Source organism: Spea bombifrons, chromosome 9 (assembly GCF_027358695.1).
Source record: "Spea bombifrons isolate aSpeBom1 chromosome 9, aSpeBom1.2.pri, whole genome shotgun sequence".
NCBI classification, from domain to species: domain Eukaryota; kingdom Metazoa; phylum Chordata; class Amphibia; order Anura; family Pelobatidae; genus Spea; species Spea bombifrons.
Window position 1 is genome coordinate 16,869,791 of NC_071095.1, and position 22,621 is coordinate 16,892,411.

Sequence of the window (22,621 nt, forward strand, 5' to 3'; positions counted from 1 at the left end):
AAAACATTTTGGGAAACAGAAGTGCAAACGTCTCTTTTCTTTAGAAAAATAAGATGATCTGGAGACAGACAGGACCCCGGAGCTGGGGCCGATGGAAACCTTAATACTACTAGGTATTAGTGACCCTCAGTGGGATAAGGACCACCAATGGTTAATACTGTACGAGGGGCGCTCCTGCACCCACACATAATAAATTAATTCATGGAAAATATATTGTCCTCGATAAAATAGGGCAGTCCGCTGTGGCCACCTGACACCCCACATGTATATAATAAAAAAAAACACCACACGACCCCCCCCAAAAAACATTTAAACAGCCAGACAAAACCCGACACGGGAGATCCGTTTCATCCACGTCACGATCACGGCGCACGGTGACAGCGGCTGAGCTTTGGCAAAATAAAAAGCGGACGTGGCACAGGCGACCGAGGCGCTTGCGATCTTTGGAAGACAAGTCCGTGGCTCCCGGCCGGAGAGTCCTACACCAGTCCCGGGGGTGCGAATCCACCGGCCGCTCGGTACAGCTACGGGTAACGTGGTTGCCGCCATGCACGGGTGACCCCAGCACTAGGCATCCGATATAAACACCAAGCTGGGTCAAGCCACGGACTAACACACACACACAGACGGGACTACAGCCACAGATTCCAACACAGCGAGTGCGACAAGGACAGTCCGGTGGAGATCGTGGATCGGGCCGGCTCTCTCTCTCTCGGTCCGGTACGCCAGAGCATCTGCCGGTGACAGCCTTCCGCGAGGAGGTGGGGTGCTGCGTGTGGATCCAGCCAGATACCCCTCCGGCACGGCGACTCTCTACACCTCCATGTGTCCTTAACTCACGACGCAAACCCAGCCAGAGGCAGGTAGGTTTTCACAGCGAGGCTTAGCATTCCAGTGTGAAGCCGAACGTTTTACGGCAATCCAGGGCCTTGGCGCTGGGGAACTGGGCCAGCTTCCTACGCAGCTCTTCCTTGGCCAACGAGGCCCCCAGCTTCCTGAATGCCATCTTGTATTTATGATCAAAAGCAGCTGCAAGAAGAGTTAAAGCTTTGTTATTCTCCACATCTTACCCACTTACTGGGTTCATTTCTACAGAACGGATTCCCAGGAGGACACGGAGATCTAGTGATCCCACTTTATAGATCCCTGGTGAGATCTCTCCCTAGAGTATTGTGATCCGTTCTATAGAGCAGATCTCCAGGAGGACACAGAGATCTAGTGATCCCACTTAACAGAGCTGACCACAATGATGTATGAGATCTATGATCCACACAGTGACAAATATATATATATATATATATATACACAAGTTCCATGTCACTCGCTCACCTATATCCGTATGTTCTCTCCCCAAGGCTGCCATCGTCAGGAGCAGCATCTCCCGGTAGATTCCCCTAGGAAGAGCAGTGAAAATGACCGGTTATGGAATCCCAAACACAGCAGCTGCTCCATAAACATGCCCCACGAAGATGGGGAGGGTAGGAAGGATACCTCTGGATAATTTGCGGGGGAGATTTATGCTCCTGGATGACATTCAGGAACAAAGAGATGGCTTTGTGAACCTCGTTCATCCCAATAAAATTCATGATCTTCTCCAAAAATTCCAGGGTGAAGGGATGGGAGTGAAGACGCCAGCCTTGGAGGCGAGATGGGAGGTTTCCTGCGAAGAGGGAATCACTGGGCTAATTTAAGCAGCCACCACTGTATAGTCTGGCATACGTCAATATATACATCAACGGCACTTTCTGATTGGCTCAGGCTACGGCCATTGGACATCCACTATGTAGACAAACGGTCATCATAATGAATGCCATTGCCTTAATACTCACTGTGCAGTTTCCATAGGACGTACAACGGGGGCCAGCGGTCTGGGTCTTGCACCAACACGTCCCACAAGAGATGGACTTTGATCTGCGGGGCTTCTAGGACCTGTCAATCAAAAGCAGCGAGGCTCAGAAACCAAGAATTTCCAATGGCCACCCTGAGCAAGCCTTACAAGTACCCCTTAGACGCTTGTCTGCCGCCTGGGCGCACCTGCGGGAGCTGCCGGACATGCTTGGAAGCGAGGATCAGCTGCGGCAGATCGCTAGGCAGCCCGAGCCGCTGGAAGTACCAGACCAGGTTCCAGTAGATGATTGGATGGTTATTGACCAGGTCGGGCTGGGACAGGACGTCTCCTCCTTCATTCTCTAAAAGGCTCTCCAGCTCCTTGCGCAGTACCAGGGGGCACAGGTACGCTACCGTCACCATCTCCGACACAGAAGATGGAAGCTGGGGAGAGAAATACAGATCGGTGACCGAGTCTGGCCCTCCCACCGCAGAGTGTCACAAACCAGAACCAGCAATAGGACACTCAGTCATACGTCATGGGAAATGTAATGTTATTTGGTACCTGGACATCAGGGAATCTGTCGCACGGACTCTGCCCAGATGCCACCTCATCCAACACCAAACACTGATAGCGGTCGCTGAGAACCGGACCACAACTTGTAGGATCCACACCCGCATCTGCTGACGGTTCAGAGGAAGACCACACGCTGAAGGGTGGTTTAAAATATAAGACATCAATTAGAAAAAAAGACAAATATTATGGAGAAGGAACTGATTTCATGAACGGGAAAGACCAGTTCCTGGAGATACATTTAAAATTGTGGATTAGGTAGCAGGGCGCTCATGAAAAAAGAAAAAGAGGTCTCACCGATGACCCTGAAGGTCGGTAATCTTGATGTTCAGGAACGGTACAAAATGCTGGCCACAGAAAGAGCACACAGTCTTCAGATTGGAGTCATCAGATGTCCAGCCAGCCATAATGTCTTCATCATATATGAAACACTGACAAGCTGGACAAAGGGAACAGCTAGACAGGACAACCTAAACAGTTTACAGACAAGGAAGCAACCGATACCATAACGTTACACTTAGAAATCCACAGGGTGTAACTAAAATCCCGCCGGGATACTGTACTCGAGGTGCAAACTGGATACATGACTTAGCAGCCAGGTGGGCAAAGTCAGTGGATGAAATGCCCCCTCACCTCTGCGGCTGGCAGCTCCAGGACCACGTCGGTCAAACGGTCGGTGGATTTGTGAAGGGCAAAGCTGCAGACGGAGGTGTCAGACAGGTCAACTTCACTTCCCAAGGACACCGAGCTCTGTGGGACATCCAAGAGAAGTTACAGTGAACACGGGATGACTCAATAAAGTTGTACACGAAGGTATATAAATATATATAGTGTTTACTTCAGCCTCCCAAGTCATCATCCCCAGCTGTCCCTTTCAGCCCACACCAACCTCAGATGCAGTCGACTCCGGTCTCCCAACGCTCTTTTCACTCTTCCAGCCTTGGTGACGCTCGATCACAAGCGGAGATGGACCCTCTATGGCCTTGCCCTTCTTCCTTGTCCCCAATGACCTCGACTGTTTCCTGGAAGGGCTGAGCAGTTGCTGCATCTTCTCTGCCAAGCTGCGACGTCTAACGGATTTGGCGTCCTCCTCCCCTGCTTTGCTGTGAGAAGGAAGGACCTCTGCGGAGCTCTCCGTTACCAGTAGCTCGGAGTCATCAGATGTCAACGCGTCACTGCCGGTTCCGTCTGTAACAAAGCTGATATTGGACAAACTCCCATTCTCAGAAGGTCCAAGGATAAGTGGAGTACCGCTTGGCCGTCGCAGGGACCCGTTTAATGAAGGGCTTTGGTCGGGTTTTTTAAGAACTTCCAATCCGTCCATCACTGATCAAAGAAAAACATAACCCAATAACAGTCTGTGACGACATCTTCTCGACACTCTCACCATTCCCCTTTAAACCCATGATTACTCACCGTGCGCCACTTCTGAATCAGTCCGGGTACAGCTCACGCTCCAGCTCTTCACTAACTTCCCTGGATATGCCCCCCTTGAGTCCTTGAAGGAGCTCCCGGCCCATGTTGTCTGCCGATGTAGGCCGAGCCGAGGAGGCAAGTCTGACACGTGGCTCCTCTTCCTCCAGACCTCTGGGAAAGGGACACATTAAATATCCTGAGATCTGTACCGGACTATTACAGAACATGCCAGCCGTGATCTGAGAGGTGTGGGGGTCTCTGTACACGCAAAGAAAAGATCTGTGTGGATTGGGGGGCTGTGAATTTTCACGTGCTCTGTGCTTGTGAAAGAGTTCTGTAACGTCGGGTCATTACATGTGGTTTGGAAGAACCGCGTGTCAGCATTAGGCCAGGAACATGGCAACAGAACCCTCACCTGGGGATGGGTTTTGGGTGGGACACTCCATGTCTGTCTGTCTGTCTGTAGACACTCCATGTCTTTGTCTATGTTTTAGCGTCTGGCGGAACTGAGCAGCACCCAAGACAACGTTGCGCAGCTTGGCCCAACGCAGCCGCACGCTCTGATTGCTGGACGGCCACTTACTCTCCAGCACGGCCTGGAACAGAGCGCTTGGGTTAGCTCCACTCAACGTGTGCGCATTATGTGCCCGTCTCCATCTGCACTCACCTTATTATAGTACCCGTAGGTGATGGTATTTGGCACAATACCAGCCTTCCTCATCTCTAGCATCACGCGTACAGCCAGCACCGGCTCCCCGTACTGACCGCAAAGCTGCATGAGGATGCGGTAACACACCTGTGCGAGCGAGGACACGGTTACCTCAACGTAGCCACCGTCACCGTAACATATATTTCTCACCACCTCCTGCAGCTTGTGCCGTGCTCACATTTTGTAAAAATATATCCTATATAATGTTATATATGGTATATTACTACACTAAAACTCCTTCCATGTCCTGTTTTGTGCACCAATCATAAAGCACGATACAAAGATTAAAAACGCTGTTAAACAAGCAGCCAGGTTCTCTGAAGAACAGGACATTTGGTATCTAGAAATGTTAGGTTTCCGTTAATTAGAATATGTTTCCCGAATGTATTTTTGCTGTATATGTTCTAATCTGTCTGATGTACCTGCTTCACGTTCATGTGCTAAACCCGTACAGGACCCGTTGGTGCATCCGGGGTAGGAAGCACTTGCCAACTGCCCTCTTACCTCATCTGGCAAGACAAGCTTTTTGGTTTCCATCTGCTTCAATACATCGTAGGCCGTCTGCAGAGCGAGGACCTTGTAGGCGGCAGCCCGCACAAACGTGGGCAGGCAGATGAACCACAGCCCGTAGCAGTGCCCGAGCAGACACTTTGCCCACATTTCCGGCATGGAGGAGTACTTCTGTGCCACACGCTGGGCAGACTTGATCTCCTGGCAGAAGCACAAGAATTTCGATGGCATTAATGACGGCCCATCACTCCTCCGAAACATTCACACGCGCCAAACATTCTCACGATACCTGTTTAGTCCGGCGAGGGGCCGGGCTGCTGGGAGCGCTGGTTTTTGATTGGGTGGGAGGGATCAGCAGCAGATCTTGGGATAAGTCAAAGAGATCCATCTGAAGGACTGGAAAGCTGTCATACCTGCAAGAAGCGGAGGATCAGCTGATCACTAGGCCGACATCCTTCACGGCCCCAGAGATAAGCTCCCTGAGCATCAGGAAAGTGCTCATTCTTTGTTTCCTCTCGGTATAACACACTAAGCTGACAGGTGACCCCGCTCTTGATTAAAACTCTTCTAAAGTGGACTTGTAATCCAAGTCCAAAAAAACCATATGGAGATCCGTGGCTGGGAGAATATTTTTATAGCTAATTAAAGGGGGGCAGACATGGTTTAAGGGTTCAAGCAGCGCAGGTTTCTCACTTGTACTGAGCTGGAATCTCCGGGTCACTGGGTTCCTCAGCCGGCATGACGAAAACCGTGTGTTCACTGCGGTGAGACTCGTCCAGCTCCACCAGGTGTAAATCCTCCATCTTATCCCCGTCGACTTGCACCTGAGACGAGAAAATATCGAGAAGCGGGCTGGCCGTTATCCGTAAGGCGGTTTGATTCTGCCGATCTGTCCTCTGTGTTAATGCAAATCTCAGCCCCTACCTTTTCGACACAGTTGTCAAAGAACTCGAGGGAGGCATGTCGCTCGCTAACAAAGGAACAGTCTTCAATAAACTGGGTGAACATCTGGGTCTTCACCATCTGGGAATAGAACTTCTGGTGCGCACGGTCCCTAGACTTTCGGAAGCCTGAGCAAGACAGCAGAGACAGCAAGACTATGGAGTCACGCCTCGGCACGCTCCCATCTCACAAAAACGGAGGCTTCCCCTCTTATCTCGTAATCAACATGAACCCTCCACCTACTCATCCTTCAGACACGTACCCTCCAGGTTAAAAAGGTTGCTGGAGTCCCGTGTTCGCTCAGATGGAGCCTGTGTGATGGGCAGGAGATATGATCGGTAGCCCATCAGAAGACAGGCCATGAAGCGTAGGAAGGACGCCTGCACCTCGAGTTCCAACTGCGTCCGGCGGCCATAGATTAAATCGTAATCTTTCAGCAGGAACTCCAGGGAAGCTTCCTCCAGAGGCTTGTTATACACTGAGCAGAGCATACGAGACGCACAGTGTTAATGCTATACACAGGCCGGGGGTGCCCTTTGAAAGCGGAATACAGAAGGAAGGTTGTACATGGCCATCTAGACTAATGGCTGGCGGGAGACACCACGGGGCAGAGTGATGGGTACAGGCTAGGTTGTTAGGGGGATAACAAGGCACTAGAGTGGGGTGCATGGGCTGAGTAAAGGGTATTAGGGAGACTCACTCTCATCCAGCTGCTTGTGGAGGTCACTCAGGCAGCTCAGCAGCACCTTGCAGGGTTTGCGGGGCAAAATCCGGCTGGATGGGATCTTTTTCTCTTCACTCCTGCAAGAAGGGAACACAGGATCATGGTCAGCACCTGATCCAAAAGGAGCTCTCTGCGCAGTCCTGACATGTAAACAGTAATGTGCCAGGATCAAGTCAGACTAAATCCATACGTAATACTGATCAGAAAAGTCATTTATTGTCTTTGGCCCCTGCAACAGCCTCTGACAAATAGGCAAACCTTAAAGCCCCTCTTCAAGGGTTAAACACTGTAGTGGTCATTTAGTGGACATGTCTCTTTACCATAAAGGATCTGAAAGGGTTTTCAGCAGATGAAGCTGGGAGCACCTACTGGAAAAGAGTGTTGGTGTCGAGATCCACGCACAGCACATCCTGAGGAGGGTCATGGAGGTCGAAGTAGCTCGAGTGGATGCCCACGATGAAGGGCATGGGGGCACACAGTACATCTGAGAGGGACAGAGGGCACAGGGGGATGTATGGGCACTGCCAGCGCAGAGGGAAGATGATCTGCAGGGAAAGAACAGAGCGGTTAATGCCAGGATAGCCTATGCTGTTTTCCATGCGCAGCAGCATGGCGGCGCGCACACCGCTGTTCCACTACTCACAGACACCAGGGCTTCCCCCACGCTGGTCAGGACGTCCGGCCGCTGCGAGTGAATCAGCAGCTTGTGCTCGGTAAGGACGGACAGGAGCAGCGTCACCGAGTTCTCCGGACCCAGGTTCTGCAGCAGAGTAACGTAACTAGCTCCACTGCGGGAAGGAAAGGGGTTAGTGGGGTGGGGGGCACACGGCAAGATGGTCTTAAGCTTAATATTAAGTACTAGATCAATAAGGACGGACGTCTACTATCCGGCTCCAACAAACCCAAGCCAGCTACACAAAATGTGAGGTCTGCATGCGATCATCTCGGATTAAAAACACGTAGCAAAGAATGGTGGTTGCTGGCACACACACGGTACACCTGCCTCCTATGCCAACCAGACAAGGGCTCACCTGAGGGGCAGCGGAGAGGACACAGGCTGGCACAGAAGAACGTTATCGTAAGGTGACATCTACAAAACAAACAGGGGTTCAGTACAGCTCTTGATGCCCCATGACTACTTCATCTGCCCCGCCGAACGTTAAAGGCCAGCCCCAAGGGCCACTCAGGTCCTGGAAGGCAGAGTGGGCAGCACAGCATCAGCCACAGAGGGGCGTGGAGGTAACCTCTAGGGCTGTACACACCTGTATGAGGATGCGCGGTCTCTGGTGGGAAGGAAAAGGGACGTTGAACATGAAGTTGGAGATGTGTCTGCAAACAAAAGAAGCCAAGTAATGAGTGAGAAAAGTACCCTTTATATATATATATATATATATAGTTCAGGTGAGTGCTTCCTTTTTGTATTTGTTTGTATATATATATATATATAGTTCAGGTGAGTGCTTCCTTTTTGTATTTGTTTGTATATATATATATAGTTCAGGTGAGTGCTTCCTTTTTGTATTTGTTTGTATATATATATATATATAGTTCAGGTGAGTGCTTCCTTTTTGTATTTGTTTGTATATATATATATATATATATAGTTCAGGTGAGTGCTTCCTTTTTGTATTTGTTTGTAAATATATATATATATATAGTTCAGGTGAGTGCTTCCTTTTTGTATTTGTTTGTATATATATATATAGTTCAGGTGAGTGCTTCCTTTTTGTATTTGTTTGTAAATATATATATATATATATATTATATATATATTATATATATATATATAGGGTCACGCTGATGCAGGCTATCTGTGAAATCTGGCTGAAGTTTGTGCCCGTATCCCCCCTTGCGATGATCTTACGCAGGCGCCCGGCTCACTTTTCAATGGGCAGAACGTGGGGACCCGAGATGGAGTACCGATAGATGAACGTAAGGAATTTCTGAAAGACATCAAAGAACGGCCAGTGAGACAGAACGCAGATGCTTTTTTTGGTTTGAACCGACTTGCTGGTCACGGGCCGTTTGTCCACCACACTCAGGAGACCCAGGCGCTGGCTCTGCTTCTCGTTCAGGAGCTCCCGGGGGTACTGCTCGTAAAACTGGATGGCAGCCCCATACACCTGGAAGGAACATTAAGGACTGTAAGCACAGCGAGTGTCACCTTGACATGTGGCAGGGTGACCTAGAGCCACTCACCTTGTCCCCAGATGCCCCGGTCAGAACAAACGTGGAGAAGACAGGCAGGTGGTACTTGGTGTCCAGGGGCCAGCTCTCTATGGTGGCTCCCATTGGCAAGCAGAAGTTTGGAACCAGCTCTGGCAGAGGGAATGCATCGCTGTCGGCGTCTGGGAATCGGCTGATTAGTCCTAGGGGCAGAGGAGAGGTTGTTGGCTGCGGATCTGACATAAAATGAGATAAAGACAAACGCGCAAAGACTGACCTGCTTCATACACCAAGCTGTGAGTCTTGGCAATGGCTTTCTTGTAACAAAGGAAAAGAGCCGGCCCGAACTGGAAGCACAAAAAGAGAATGCCAACAGGTGCTGTGGGGTTTGTTCAGTAACAAGACGCCAGCTCAAGGATTCTCCTCATTGCCAGAAGCTGCTAGAAGGACGACTGTACGCCACTAGAAGGCAGCGCTTACCATGCCAGTGTTGAGGTTCCTGTCCACCTTGCAGAAGGTATGCGGGATGCTGTCTCCTTTACTGGGGTTTATGATGCAGATATCCATCACCCCAAGTGTGTTCATGCCCAGAGACTCGGTGGCACGCTTACAGATCAAGAACGTTCGCTGGTGCCCAGGTGCCCCGGAGCTCAGGTTGGCAGAGTGACTGTAAGGGGTGGTGTCAATAACGGTGAAGCCGCTCCGGAGACTCTCTTTCCCGGGATAGTGCAATCTATGAAGGGAGAGAGAAAAAGAGAGTCTGAGTGCGTCAGACTGCGAGGACCATAGAGATTATTCAGGAGGAACACAGAGGCTACAAGAAGCAGAGAACACCTCGCAGGCCCCAGGAACCCTAATGTTCCCTGAGCTCTCACCCCAGCTCAGTGATGGGAGGCTTATCCCGTCCTCGGCGGTAGCATAGGTACATCTGCTGGCTGTTGAGGAGGCCTGTGCCAAGGTCTGCGGGGTGGCCCCCGGGAGTACTTGCTATACATGTGAAGCCATGCGGCACCTCCTCGGACAGCGACCGGATGATAACGGCCACATCAGTGATCGGCTCAGCCGGGCGCGCAGGCCGCTTCTCTTCGTCCAGTGGTCGAGATGACGACGTGAGACCGGCGACCACAAAATAGTCTACCAGGTTCGGAGGGCCCTCCTCCATTACAGCAACATCTGCTCATGGATCCTGGGAGGAGGTATGGAGAGAAAAGGGTTAAAGGAGAGGCTGAATAACGTTAGCAGTGTGTGTCGCGCTGGGGAGCAGGAAAGGGACGCGGCCACTCACCTTGTAAGGGAAAAGGTGAGGTCATGTGTCCTTTTCAGCTGGTCAGACACCCTCAGACGCTACCTGGAGAAGAGCCCCCATTGCGGGTGAGACGGGGTGGCATTCTGCGGGAAAAGAGACATAAAACATGCTCACAGAGAGACATGGATCGCATATCATTGACTTATTCCTCTTAGTCCACCCCAACACCGGGACGTGGGCTCGGGATATCCAAAACGAAAGGGTCACACTGAGGAAGCGGTCAGAGACGGTCAGGAGGAGTACTGGGCAAAGCGAAAGTGTTTCCAGCGAAGCATTCGAGACCCCCGCGTGCAGAGACAGCAGAGGACGCCTGTGGGACAGACGCCGTAAACAAACAGGGACGGTCTCGCAGGGAGGGACGCACTCACCAGCCCGTGGGAAAGAGAGAGCCAAGGCAGAAAAACCTCTGAAAAGCAAATAGGAAGTAGGACAGGAACACCCGGCCTGAGCGCCGCTTCATTTCCTGTAACGTGTCATCAGCTAACCAGAAACGCACCGTCCCTGCACCTGGGGAGGGTACTGCCAGGGCAGAGAACGCGGGACCCCAACACTGACCCCCACCGACCAGCAACAACGAGCCCACCCCAACAGCTGCAACGTCCAGGGAGCACAGCACTCATCTATTCTCCAAGCCAGAGCCTTCCGTGACAAACAGAGGGGTCTCTGTGTGCCCCGCGGCCACCATGTGCCAGCACCTGCCCCTGGCACTCAGCCACCCAATGCTCGTGCACAGCGGCCACCCTCCCTGGGGGGGGGCTTAACCCTTTGGAAGCCAGACGTGTACATTACACTAAAGAGCGTGCCCCTCTGGTACCGCAGGGCTCCGCAACACCCACACAACAGGCATCATCCGGCTCTATAACCAACAACGGGAGAAGCGGGGCGAGCAGCGCCAGGAGCAGGGCATCGTCTACCTCCGGAAGAGTAAATCTCTATGGTCACAGCGACCCCCTGGGGACGCAGCCGCGCATTTAAATCACCCTTCGGCTGACAGGATGTTGGGTCCAGGCTGGAGTGCGTGATCCCCGCGCCACGGCCGGACGGCTCGCACCTGCTGCAGCCCGAGCCCTAAAATATCCCGGACGCCAACGATGTCATCAGCGTCCCAAAATACCCCCTTCCTCCCCGCCAGGGGGGTTCCCTGTTACCCAGCCGCCCGTTCTCCAACTCGACAGCGAGGCCCTCCACGCACCTCACGCACACCGTGTCCCCCACGCACTTCACACACACCGTGTCCCCCACGCACCTCACGCACACCGTGTCCCCCACGCACTTCACACACACTGTGTCCCCCACGCACCTCACACACACACCATGCCCTCACGCACCTCACGCATTTCACACACCATGTCCTCCACGCACCTCACGCATTTCACACACCATGTCCTCCACGCACCTCACGCATTTCACACACCGTGCCCTCCACGCATTTCACACACTGTGCCCTCCACGCACCTCACGCATTTCACACACCATGTCCTCCACGCACCTCACGCATTTCACACACCGTGCCCTCCATGCATTTCACACACTGTGCCCTCCACGCACCTCACGCATTTCACACACCATGTCCTCCACGCACCAAATGCATTTCACACACCATGTCCTCCACACACCAAATGCATTTCACACACCGTGCCCTCCACGCACCTCATGCATTTCACACACCGTGTCCTCCACGCACCTCATGCATTTCACACACCGTGCCCTCCACGCACCTCACACACACCGTGCCCTCCACGCACCTCACGCATTTCTCACACACACCGTATCCCCCACGCACCTCACGCAGTTCACACACCGTGTCCCCCACGCACCTCACACACACCGTGCTCTCCCCGTACCTCATGCATTTCACACAACGTGCCCTCCACGCACCTCACACACACCGTGCCCTCCCCGTACCTACTGTCCATCCTCTCCCTCCCACACTAAGCTCTTGATCACTCACTAAATCCTCCCTGCAACAGCAAAGCCTGTCATCCTCCCTGCTCCCCGGGCAGCCCTCCGAGCCCACAAAAACCACACACTGCACTGTCCGGCACCCCCGTACCGAGCCTCGACGGTCACATTTCCGGGGCCGCTTTCGGTGTCAGCCTGAGGCATTCGGGGCTGTCACTGTCTTCACCATAGAGATAGCGTCTCTCCAGAGCGGCTCCAGGTAACCATAGAGACCAAATGCCGAGCCAGAGCGGCTGTAGTCACCATAGAGATGGAAAGTCTTCTTCTGAACCATAGAGCGCAGGTTCTCTGGCTAGATAGACTCCAAGTGTGCCAGAGACTCCCCTGCAGGTTGGAGGGCGCCTTGTTTCTAATAACTTATTATAACTGGTGGTTTGTACCCCCAGGAAGAACCCCAAACTATATATTAACGTGTCACATATAGAACATGTCCATATAGAACGCAGCATCGCAGGGCAAATATTTCCGTGGGCACGCTTCCTTTTATCTGGTACCTTATTGGCTCCACAAGCTCTCCAGGGCAGGCTACTAAAGGGTTAATCGGGAATTAGCCATATAATTCGTAAAATAAAATAAATAAAAGAAAATAAAGTGACGAGAGACAGTCTGTTTTATTACAATATTCTTGCAAGTTTATTTTTTGCTATCATAAAAAAGGAGAACTTCCATACAAATATATACATTTCTACACCATTTGTTTAAAAAAAAAAAAAACGGATAAAAAAGGATTCTCCTGCTGGGCGAGGGCACGCGGACAGACACGGGAGAGCGGGCCAAGGCGAGACTGCCGTGACGCAATCCTCTAGCCACGAAGCGCACTCCATTTCTACAACCACGACAAAAAAATACACTATGCGTAAAATTACCGGCTTTCCGTTTACAAAATTAGACTTTTTTTCTACCCGATTCGCTTGTGACGATGTTCCGGCATTGTGCCACTAGGGATCCATTTACTAAACGGTTGCAGCTGTCAAAGTCACAGTGCGGTGTGAGTAGTTAAGAGATGGAGCCTGTTAATGAGCCAGGTCAGGAGAGCTATTTCGGCCACGAGGACGCATGTCGCAGATTACTGCGGGGCGGTGAAGCAGACATGGAGACAAATCATTTTTTGGCTAAAATATCTCTAGAACTAATGTGTAGTCCTCAAGCCTCCCATCCCTCAGCGCAAACCCCAAGATGGTCGTTACTTCCATCCTTGCGAACAGGTGAATAGGATGCTCACCTTTGGTAAAGCAGACTGTCTCCCACAGCATACAGCAGTAAACTCTATGGCCGTGCCTCTTTGGCTACTAAACTGGGTTTCACCTCTGTCCAGGTTTGTGGCCCCCTGGGTTTCACCTCTGTCCAGGTTTGTGGCCCCCTGGGTTTCACCTCTGTCCAGGTTTGTGGCCCCCTGGGTTTCACCTCTGTCCAGGTTTGTGGCCCCCCGGGTTTCACCTCTGTCCAGGTTTGCCACGGACGGGCATTAAAGTGCCAGAAGTTCCTGCGAAGCGTCATAGGGCGGGACATCCCAGCATGCTCTCCGCTTCTGTTACATTTACAACAAAAATGTCTTTATCCTTCTTCCAATATGGCAAATGTGGCTCAGGAGGACGTCCTGGCTTACCAGGGTGAGGCAATATCTGTTACGGTGTGCCCTGGGTTCTCGGGGCAGAAGGGACAAAATCAAGAGAAGGTCAGGTGACTGGCAGAGCCTGGCACCAGTGGTAGGACGTGTCTCTTGGGCTTTCTCTACACCTGACTGGCCTTATCAAAGTGCTTTACGGTACGGTTTCCTGGTGGAGCTCCTCTATGGACCAGCGTTGGTTCTCCATCGATGGACTGGGAAACGTCCTTTGTGTTCTGGTCACACAGCATAGATTTATCAAATCATCTCTCATCTCCTTGATAAATATGAATCTCAGTGAAAAGCCCTAAAAAACAAGGACTCCCCCCCCCCCATCCCGGTCACATTTGACTGTCCTTCAAGACTAAGTCCCTTTCGGGTTCCTTGGACCTTCTTGCCCTGAAGAGCCCGGCCACAGGTGAAAGCCGTTCCTTGAAACCATACATCTTCACTGCAGCCGGTCAGAGCGGAAAGAATCTTCCACCAAGGGGTCTGTCAAGAGGGCGTAAGGGTCGCTGAGCATGTTCAGTCCATCCAGGGTAAGTGGTTCGATGTTGAGATCTTCTTCCAACCCCAGCGACTGATCCACTTCAAAGCCGGGGACGCAGGACAAGGCTGTCGTGATTTCCTTGGAGAAGCCGGGAGGCGAATCCACCGCTGCGCGAAGAGAGGGAAGAGTGTATGGGGTCAGCGGCGTAGGGGGTCGGCGGCGTGCGGGGGTCGGCGGCGTGCGGGGGTCGGCAGCGTGCGGGGTCTGGGGGAGGGGGTCAGACACACACCTGTAAGGATGATATTTGGGATGGCGTCGTCTTGGCGGCTGCAGTTGTTGAGGTTCTGTTTGTTCAGAGACTGCTGGCTGTAGATGCTGCTCCCGCTCAGGTCCCCGCTGTGAAAGCGCTGATGGTCCGCATGGAAGCCGTCCCCACCCAGCGTCAGACGCCCGTTGGTGCTCTCCGCCATGTTATACTGCTCAAACTGAAAGCAGACACACAAAGCATTACCAAACCACCTCGCCACCCACCCTGATGCAGAGCAGTTCACCAGAGAGAGAGAGCGACACCGCCGGCTCCCCCCCTGCCTGCCGAAAGAGAGCGACACCGCCGGCTCCCCCCCTACCTGCCGAAAGAGAGCGACACCGCCGGCTCCCCCCTACCTGCCGAAAGAGAGCGACACCGCCGGCTCCCCCCTACCCGCCGAAAGAGAGAGACACCGCCGGCTCCCCCCTACCCGCCGAAAGAGAGCGACACCGCCGGCTCCCCCCTACCCGCCGAAAGAGAGTGACACCGCCGGCTCCCTCCTACCCGCCGAAAGAGAGAGACACCGCCGGCTCCCCCCTACCCGCCGAAAAAGAGAGACACCGCCGACTCCCCCCTACCAGCCGAAAGAGAGCGACACCGCCGGCTCCCCCCTACCAGCCGAAAGAGAGAGACACCGCCGGCTCCCCCCTACCAGCCAAAAGAGAGACACCGCCGGCTCCCTCCTACCCGCCAAAAGAGAGAGAGACCGCCGGCTCCCCCCTACTCGCGAGAAGAGAGAGACACCGCCGGCTCCTCCCTACCCGCCAGAAGAGAGAGAGACCGCCGGCTCCTCCCTACCCGCCAGAAGAGAGAGAGACCGCCAGCTCCTCCCTACCCGTCGGTAGAGAGAGAGACTGCCGGCTCCCCCCTACCCGCCGGAAGAGAGAGACACCGCCAGCTCCTCCCTACCCGCCGAAAAAGAGAGACACCGCCGACTCCCCCCTACCAGCCGAAAGAGAGCGACACCGCCGGCTCCCCCCTACCAGCCGAAAGAGAGAGACACCGCCGGCTCCCCCCTACCAGCCAAAAGAGAGAGACACCGCCGGCTCCCTCCTACCCGCCAAAAGAGAGAGACATCGCCGGCTCCCCCCTACCAGCCAGAAGAGAGAGAGACCGCCGGCTCCCCCCTACTCGCGAGAAGAGAGAGACACCGCCGACTCCCCCCTACCAGCCGAAAGAGAGCGACACCGCCGGCTCCCCCCTACCAGCCAAAAGAGAGAGACACCGCCGGCTCCCTCCTACCCGCCAAAAGAGAGAGAGACCGCCGGCTCCCCCCTACTCGCGAGAAGAGAGAGACACCGCCGGCTCCTCCCTACCCGCCAGAAGAGAGAGAGACCGCCGGCTCCTCCCTACCCGCCAGAAGAGAGAGAGACCGCCAGCTCCTCCCTACCCGTCGGTAGAGAGAGAGACTGCCGGCTCCCCCCTACCCGCCGGAAGAGAGAGACACCGCCAGCTCCTCCCTACCCGCCGAAAAAGAGAGACACCGCCGACTCCCCCCTACCAGCCGAAAGAGAGCGACACCGCCGGCTCCCCCCTACCAGCCGAAAGAGAGAGACACCGCCGGCTCCCCCCTACCAGCCAAAAGAGAGAGACACCGCCGGCTCCCTCCTACCCGCCAAAAGAGAGAGACATCGCCGGCACCCCCCTACCAGCCAGAAGAGAGAGAGACCGCCGGCTCCCCCCTACTCGCGAGAAGAGAGAGACACCGCCGGCTCCTCCCTACCCGCCAGAAGAGAGAGAGACCGCCAGCTCCTCCCTACCCGTCGGTAGAGAGAGAGACTGCCGGCTCCCCCCTACCCGCCGGAAGAGAGACAGACCTCTGAGAACAGTTAAGATGGATGGAATTGGTGGGGGGTGAGGAGACGTGCGCGGCAGCACTCACAGCGTTCAGGTTATAATCTCCCAGGAGGTGCTGGTACGGCTGACCACCGGAATTCTGCTGGCACAAGGAGAAGTACTGGGCTGTGGAAGAGGTTGGAGGGGGTTTATAGGAATCTTGCTGCGAAGGCTTCTGTGCGTCCTGACGCAAAGATGGCTGCTCATCGCGAGACTGGTGCGGAGGCTGCGGCATTGTTTCTTTGGGTTGGTGCCCTGTTTGCTGGGGCTGCTGGGATTGGTGCATTACTTGCGGTGTCTGATGCAGAGATTGCTGGGATTGGTGCATTACTTGCGGTGTCTGATGCAGAGATTGCTGGGATTGGTGCATTACTTGCGGTGTCTGATGCAGAGATTGCTGGGATTGGTGCATTACTTGCGGTGTCTGATGCAGAGATTGCTGGGATTGGTGCATTACTTGCGGTGTCTGATGCATAGATTGGTGCAGTGCATGCGACGTCTGGTGCAGAGGCTGCTGGGATTGGTGCAGTGCATGCGACGTCTGGTGCAGAGGCTGCTGGGATTGGTGCAGTGCATGTGACGTCTGGTGCAGAGGCTGCTGGGATTGGTGCAGTGCATGCGACGTCTGGTGCAGAGGCTGCTGGGATTGGTGCAGTGCATGCGACGTCTGGTGCAGAGGCTGCTGGGATTGGTGCAGTGTATGCGACGTTTGGTGCAGAGGCTGCTCGGACTGATGCATCGCTTGTGGGGTCTGATGAAGAGGCTGCTGGGATTGGTGCATGGTTTGGCGTGTCTGGTGCAAAGACTGCTGTGATTGGTGCATGGTTTGCTGGCACTGGTACTGCGGCTGCTGGGATTGGTGCATGGTTTGCGGAGACTGGTACTGCGGCGGGATGTTAGGGATGTTGAAGTGGTACGGGGGTAGCCTCTGGTCTCCCGACAGCTTGCTGGTATCCAAGGGGACTCCCTGCGAATCGGGGAACACACGTCAGACACACGAGCCACGGCTTAACGCACCCGCCGGACGCGCTGTGCGCGGAAACCCACCTGCGTGATGGAGGACAGCGTAGGCGACATGGTGGGGGAGAACTGCTTCTGGTGGGTCCTCCTGGATTCTGCCCCCATCGGCAGGGTAAGAGGGCTCAGCGGTACCCTCCTGCGAGGGGAGGTGCTCATGGCGGCGGGGGCCAGAGGAGGAAACGAAGAGGAGGACGAGGGCGAGGATGGAGTGCTGTAAGCAGACGGCAGGCTGTGGCTGCTGGTGGAGGGGGAGAGAGACTGGGTACTGAGCGAGGAGGGCAGGGACTGGCTGCTCAGAGACGACTGCAGAGACGGGTTACTGAAGGAGCTCTGCAGCGACGCGCTGCTCAGGGAGGCCTGCAGGTTCGGGTTACTCAACGAAGACTGGAGGGCAGCGCGGCTCAGCGAGCTCTGCGCCGGCGAGAAACCTGCGGACAGAGGCACAATTACCAGGACGGAGGCCCGGAACGAGAGAGAGAGAGGGAGGGAGGGAGAGAGAGAGTGAGGGAGAGAGAGAGAGAGAGAGAAAGAGAGAGAGGGAGAGAGAGAGAGAGTCCCGGAATGAGAAGGAAAGAGGAAGGCGGCCCGGAACGAGACGGAGAGGGGGGGGCGGAACGAGAGAGGAAGGGGGCCCGGAACGAGACGGAGAGGGGGGGGCGGAACGAGAGAGGAAGGGGGCCCGGAACGAGACGGAGATGGGGGGGGGGGAACGAGAGAGGAAGGGGGCCCGGAACGAGACGGAGAGGGGGGGGGCGGAACGAGAGAGGAAGGGGGCCCGGAACGAGAGCTACCTGAGGAGTCGAAGGCCGGTGGCATCCCGATCCTGCCGATCCCCAGATGGGTGAGCGTGCTGGCCAGGTTCCCGGTGCTGCTGCCCCCGCTCAGGCTTTTAAAGCCGGAATCATCAGGGTCCAGCGGGGTGGGGAGGGGGGAGGGAAAGTGCAGGTTGGTGAGGTCAGGCAGCGAGCCCCCGGTATTCATAACGGACGGCACCGGGGGGATGCTGGCGCTCTGCTCCATGGAGGGGTAAATGCTAAAGCCATAGATGACACAGTGAGAACTATATACTTCCTATATACACGTATATACCCCCCCTTCCTGCCCAGCACTCAGACTTATCAACCGGGAGACCGAAGAGGCCAGCCGCAGGCCACTTACTTGATTCCAGGAACTTCGCAGGACTTGGGTCGTACAGAAGCGGCGGGGAACTGAGGACACAACGGTGAGAAAAGGGTTAAGCGGACACACAAGGCACCCCTTATATGCCGGCCCACGAACATTTATCGGGGCCTCCTAATGCCCCCCATGCACTCTACTAGGTTAATCGCAATAACGGGGAGGAATAAGACGTCCTGGAAACCCCCCTACCCACTCCAGCCACGTTGCGGATCACGCCAGACTGCGGCACTCACCTTCTTGGCATCGCACGGTTTGAGGAGATGTTTGCCGTCTTCCTTGATGGCCGGCACAGGGAAGGGGAACGCTGGAGGGGGAAAGCGGAGAGAGAGAGCGCCCGTTACGGCTTTACGCCACGGCTAGAGGTCAGGGCAGCCTCCCCCGCCACGTATCAGGGACTCACCGCTCCTCCTGCCCGGAGAGGCCAGGCCCTGCGAGGCCGCGGGGAACGCGTCCTGGGAGCTGGGGTTCATCACGCTGGTGTGCAGCGCCGAATCCGAGTTTGTCCTAATCCGAGAAGAAAGCGTGTGCGTCAGGACACGTGACACGGGACACCAACGCAACGCATGACACAGCACACGCTAACGGCACACGCCACCCGTCTCACACAGACACTCGTCTCACTCGCTGAGAGGCCACGTCACCTGTTTAAAGCAGTTGGCAGTCTGAAGAGCTGGCCCGGGTCCGAGGGGTAACCTCCCCAGGGCAAGTTCCTTCACAATAAAGAACAGACGGGGTTAATTCACAGGGGCAGGAGGCATCACAATCTACCACGGGCATCCAAACCCATCGGGGACGTCAACCCACTGGGCATCCAAACCCATCTGGGACGTCAACCCACCAGCCATGCAAACCCACCGGCCATACAAACCCACCGGGGACGTCAACCCACTGGGCATCCAAACCCACCGGGGACGTCAACCCACTGGGCATCCAAACCCACCGGGGACGTCAACCCACCGGGAATCCAAACCCACCGGGGACGTCAACCCACCGGGCATCCAAACCCACCGGAGACGTCAACCCACCGGGCATCCAAACCCACCGGAGACGTCAACCCACCGGGGACGTCAACCCACCGGGCATCCAAACCCACCGGGGACGTCAACCCACCAGGCAAGCAAACCCACCGGAGACGTCAACCCACCGGGGAAGTCAACCCAACAGGCATCCTAACCCACCGGAGACGTCAACCCACCGGGCATCCAAACCCACCGGGAACGTCAACCCACCGGGCATCCAAACCCAACGGGGACGTCAACCCACCGGACATCCAAACCCACGCTTCACTGGCAGAAGAGATGACGTCTCGCGCATGTCCCTCCCGGGCCCCAGTACAAACAGTTACCTTCTGGAGCCGGGGTCCTGATGCGGCGAAAGGTACGAGACACCGTACGGCGAGCTGTCCACGTGAGAGGGTTAAAGAAACTCCCGTGGCAATGATAGAGAACCCGAGACAGCCACCCAACCCAGAGACCGCTGACCGCATATAAAGAGACTGCCCAGGGTGTACGCCTGTCTCCTAAAAGACCTTAACTAGAAATAACGGAAGGATATCTGGCGCATGTATCTGCGCAGCGGTGACATCATGCGCCGGGGGTCTCTGTGGACTCTCTCCACTAGTCCGTGGTGCCGGGTGCGGGAAGCGTCCAGCGGGGAGTGCGGAGAGCTCTGCGGGGGAACGGGAGAGACGTGACCGGTAAAGGAGATTCCCGGAAAGGCCGGCCCAGGAGCCAGTGGCACGCGGGATGCCGGAGACAAGAGGACACGTACAGGAGAAAGGACAGCCGGGCACGAGGGCCACATACAGGAGAAAGGACAGCCGGGCACGAGGGCCACGTACAAGAGAAAGGAGAGCCGGGCACGAGGGCCACGTACAGGAGAAAGGACAGCCGGGCACGAGGGCCACGTACAACAGAAAGGACAGCCGGGCACGAGGGCCACGTACAGGAGAAAGGACAACCGGGCACAAGGGCCACATACAAGAGAAATGACAGCCGGGCACGAGGGCCACGTACAAGAGAAAGGACAGCCGGGCACAAGGGCCACGTACAGGAGAAAGGACAGCCGGGCACAAGGGCCACATACAGGAGAAAGGACAGCCGGGCACAAGGGCCACGTACAAGAGAAAGGAGAGCCGGGCACGAGGGCCACGTACAGGAGAAAGGACAGCCAGGCACGAGGGCCACGTACAAGAGATAGGTCAGCCAGGCACGAGGGCCACGTACAGGAGAAAGGACAGCCGGGCACGAGGGCCACGTACAAGAGAAAGGACAGCCGGGCACGAGGGCCACGTACAAGAGAAAGGACAGCCGGGCACGAGGGCCACGTACAGGAGAAAGGACAGCCGGGCACGAGGGCCACGTACAAGAGATAGGTCAGCCAGGCACGAGGGCCACGTACAAGAGAAAGGACAGCCGGGCAATGGAGATCCAGCCAAGCAAACACAGCAGAGGAGAGCGGGGAGGTCAGCGGAGGGGGACTTGGCAGCCAGGAACACACAGCAGAGCCACGCAAGGTCAGCGGAGGGCCAAGGCAGAAGGTCAATGAAACGTGGCTGCCAGCCCACGCACACAAGAGCCAAAGCAATACCGGCAAGCAACGGGGCCCCAGCGACATGCGGCAGACAGCGAGAGCAAGGCAGGGGCCACCCACAATAAAATGCCCATCGGGCCAAAGAGCGAGGAGAGCGTGGGCCGTAGAGGAGACAGACATGGGGGGGGCAGACGCCGTCACCTGGAAATCGCCACCGCCGCCAATCTGGTTGACGTTGGGAAGAGATCCACCATAGTAGGGGCCACGCATGTGATTCATTCTCAGCTTCTGCACCTGTAACTGTCACAGCTCAGGGTCACGAGGAGGAAGAACATAAACCAAGTGGGGGCCACCCACGGACCGGCCCATCCAGCCTCCATATGGTCATGCGCCACGCTCACTGCCAACTCGCACATTATCCAAAACGGAGCCATGCTCACTGCCAGCGCATCACTCCTACCCGTGGCACGCTGACAGCCGTCACATGTCCATCATCCCACCCGTGGCACACTGACAGCCGTCACATACCCGTCATCCCACCCATGGCACACTGACAGCCGTCACATATCCATCATCCCACCCATGGCACGCTGACAGCCGTCACATATCTGTCATCCCACCCATGGCACGCTGACAGCCGTCACATACCCGTCACCCCACCCATGGCACGCTGACAGCCGTCACATACCCGTCACCCCACCCGTAGCACACTGACAGCCATAAAATACCCGTCATCCCACCCATGGCACGCTGACAGCCGTCACATATCTGTCATCCCACCTGTGGCACACTGACAGCTTCTCCGTTGCTGCCATCTCACTTGTGGCACACTGACAGCAGTCACGTGTCTGGCACCCCACCTGTAGCACACTGACAGCAGTCACGTGCCTGGCACCCCACCTGTGGCACACTGACAGCAGTCACGTGCCTGTTACTCCCCCGTCACGTGGCACACTGACAGCCGTCCCGTGGCCGCTATCCCCGCGTGCAGGGTCTCAGCCGGTGAAAGCTGACAGATGTCATCCCGCCCCGCCCCGCCCCCTGCCGGTACCCGAGTGGAGCTGAGGTCCATCATGACTTCTTCGAAGGCCGCCGTCTCCTCTGCCTGTCTCTGGCGCTGCAGAGCTATCTTCTCGCTAAACTTGCGCGGGTTGGAGGCCGAGCCCGGCCCGCTGGCCCCCGGAGCCGCCATCTTTCCAGCTCTTCCGCAGCGGCCGCTGGCGTGCCAGGGGAAAACACGGCGCGGGGCATCATGGGACGTGTAGTTCTCCGCCTTCCGGAGCCCCGGCAGCAGAACGCGGGAGTAACGGAAACGGACTACAGCTCCCAGGAGCACCCGCGCTAAGGCCGCCGGGAAATGCATCCTAAAGGCGCACACACCTATAAATACTACCTGTTGGACCAACCCAAATTAGTGATGGGAAGTTCGGATCATTAAAGTGAATCGGATCATTTCGATTCGTTCACTGAAATGATCCGATTCATGATCCGAATCTTCGGATCACTCAGTGTGAC

At 55.5% G+C, this 22,621-nt stretch overlaps 2 protein-coding genes and 1 long non-coding RNA gene across 3 annotated transcripts; all 3 read right to left on the minus strand.

Annotated features, from left to right (window-relative positions):
- Positions 1–873: 873 nt before the first annotated feature.
- DENND4B (DENN domain containing 4B) lies at positions 874–10,217 on the minus strand. Its single transcript, XM_053474820.1, has 28 exons — positions 10,154–10,217; positions 9,744–10,054; positions 9,349–9,601; positions 9,146–9,215; positions 8,902–9,071; positions 8,584–8,825; positions 7,965–8,031; positions 7,734–7,792; positions 7,346–7,490; positions 7,072–7,247; positions 6,679–6,779; positions 6,241–6,456; positions 5,961–6,106; positions 5,730–5,860; positions 5,326–5,449; positions 5,031–5,237; positions 4,485–4,613; positions 4,233–4,413; positions 3,818–3,988; positions 3,291–3,727; positions 3,035–3,151; positions 2,699–2,871; positions 2,393–2,537; positions 2,035–2,271; positions 1,830–1,929; positions 1,492–1,660; positions 1,330–1,394; positions 874–1,029 (listed from the first exon to the last, which is right to left on the minus strand). Exons 2-28 carry the CDS (start codon positions 10,028–10,030, stop codon positions 884–886), a joined length of 4,464 nt encoding a protein of 1,487 aa, XP_053330795.1. The 5' UTR covers positions 10,031–10,054; positions 10,154–10,217; the 3' UTR covers positions 874–883.
- A 2,528-nt stretch (positions 10,218–12,745) lies between these two features.
- LOC128504953 (uncharacterized) lies at positions 12,746–13,633 on the minus strand. The gene is made up of 2 exons (XR_008355508.1): positions 13,574–13,633; positions 12,746–13,474 (listed from the first exon to the last, which is right to left on the minus strand). It is a non-coding gene; the product is annotated as an uncharacterized LOC128504953 (long non-coding RNA).
- A 237-nt stretch (positions 13,634–13,870) lies between these two features.
- Positions 13,871–22,343, minus strand: CRTC2 (CREB regulated transcription coactivator 2). The gene is made up of 13 exons (XM_053475187.1): positions 22,158–22,343; positions 21,308–21,406; positions 20,129–20,242; positions 19,920–19,981; positions 19,216–19,284; positions 18,975–19,078; positions 18,808–18,878; positions 18,554–18,603; positions 18,187–18,428; positions 17,423–17,823; positions 16,422–17,342; positions 14,522–14,717; positions 13,871–14,399 (listed from the first exon to the last, which is right to left on the minus strand). Exons 1-13 carry the CDS (start codon positions 22,296–22,298, stop codon positions 14,191–14,193), a joined length of 2,679 nt encoding a protein of 892 aa, XP_053331162.1. The 5' UTR covers positions 22,299–22,343; the 3' UTR covers positions 13,871–14,190.
- Positions 22,344–22,621: the final 278 nt, after the last annotated feature.

What these genes read in the sequence shown, in the direction of transcription:
- DENND4B (XM_053474820.1), bottom strand. Translation starts at nt 10,030, where the DNA reads ATGGAGGAGGGCCCTCCGAACCTGGTAGACTATTTTGTGGTCGCCGGT. An exon ending in CCTCCCATCACTGAGCTGGG is followed by an intron (nt 9,602 to 9,743) that starts GTGAGAGCTCAG and finishes CTCCCTTCATAG; the next exon opens with ATTGCACTATCCCGGGAAAG. An exon ending in CGGAGTCGACTGCATCTGAG is followed by an intron (nt 3,152 to 3,290) that starts GTTGGTGTGGGC and finishes GATGTCCCACAG; the next exon opens with AGCTCGGTGTCCTTGGGAAG.
- CRTC2 (XM_053475187.1), bottom strand. Translation starts at nt 22,298, where the DNA reads ATGGCGGCTCCGGGGGCCAGCGGGCCGGGCTCGGCCTCCAACCCGCGC. An exon ending in TGCGAAGTTCCTGGAATCAA is followed by an intron (nt 18,429 to 18,553) that starts GTAAGTGGCCTG and finishes CTATGGCTTTAG; the next exon opens with CATTTACCCCTCCATGGAGC. An exon ending in CGCTGTCCTCCATCACGCAG is followed by an intron (nt 17,343 to 17,422) that starts GTGGGTTTCCGC and finishes CCCGATTCGCAG; the next exon opens with GGAGTCCCCTTGGATACCAG.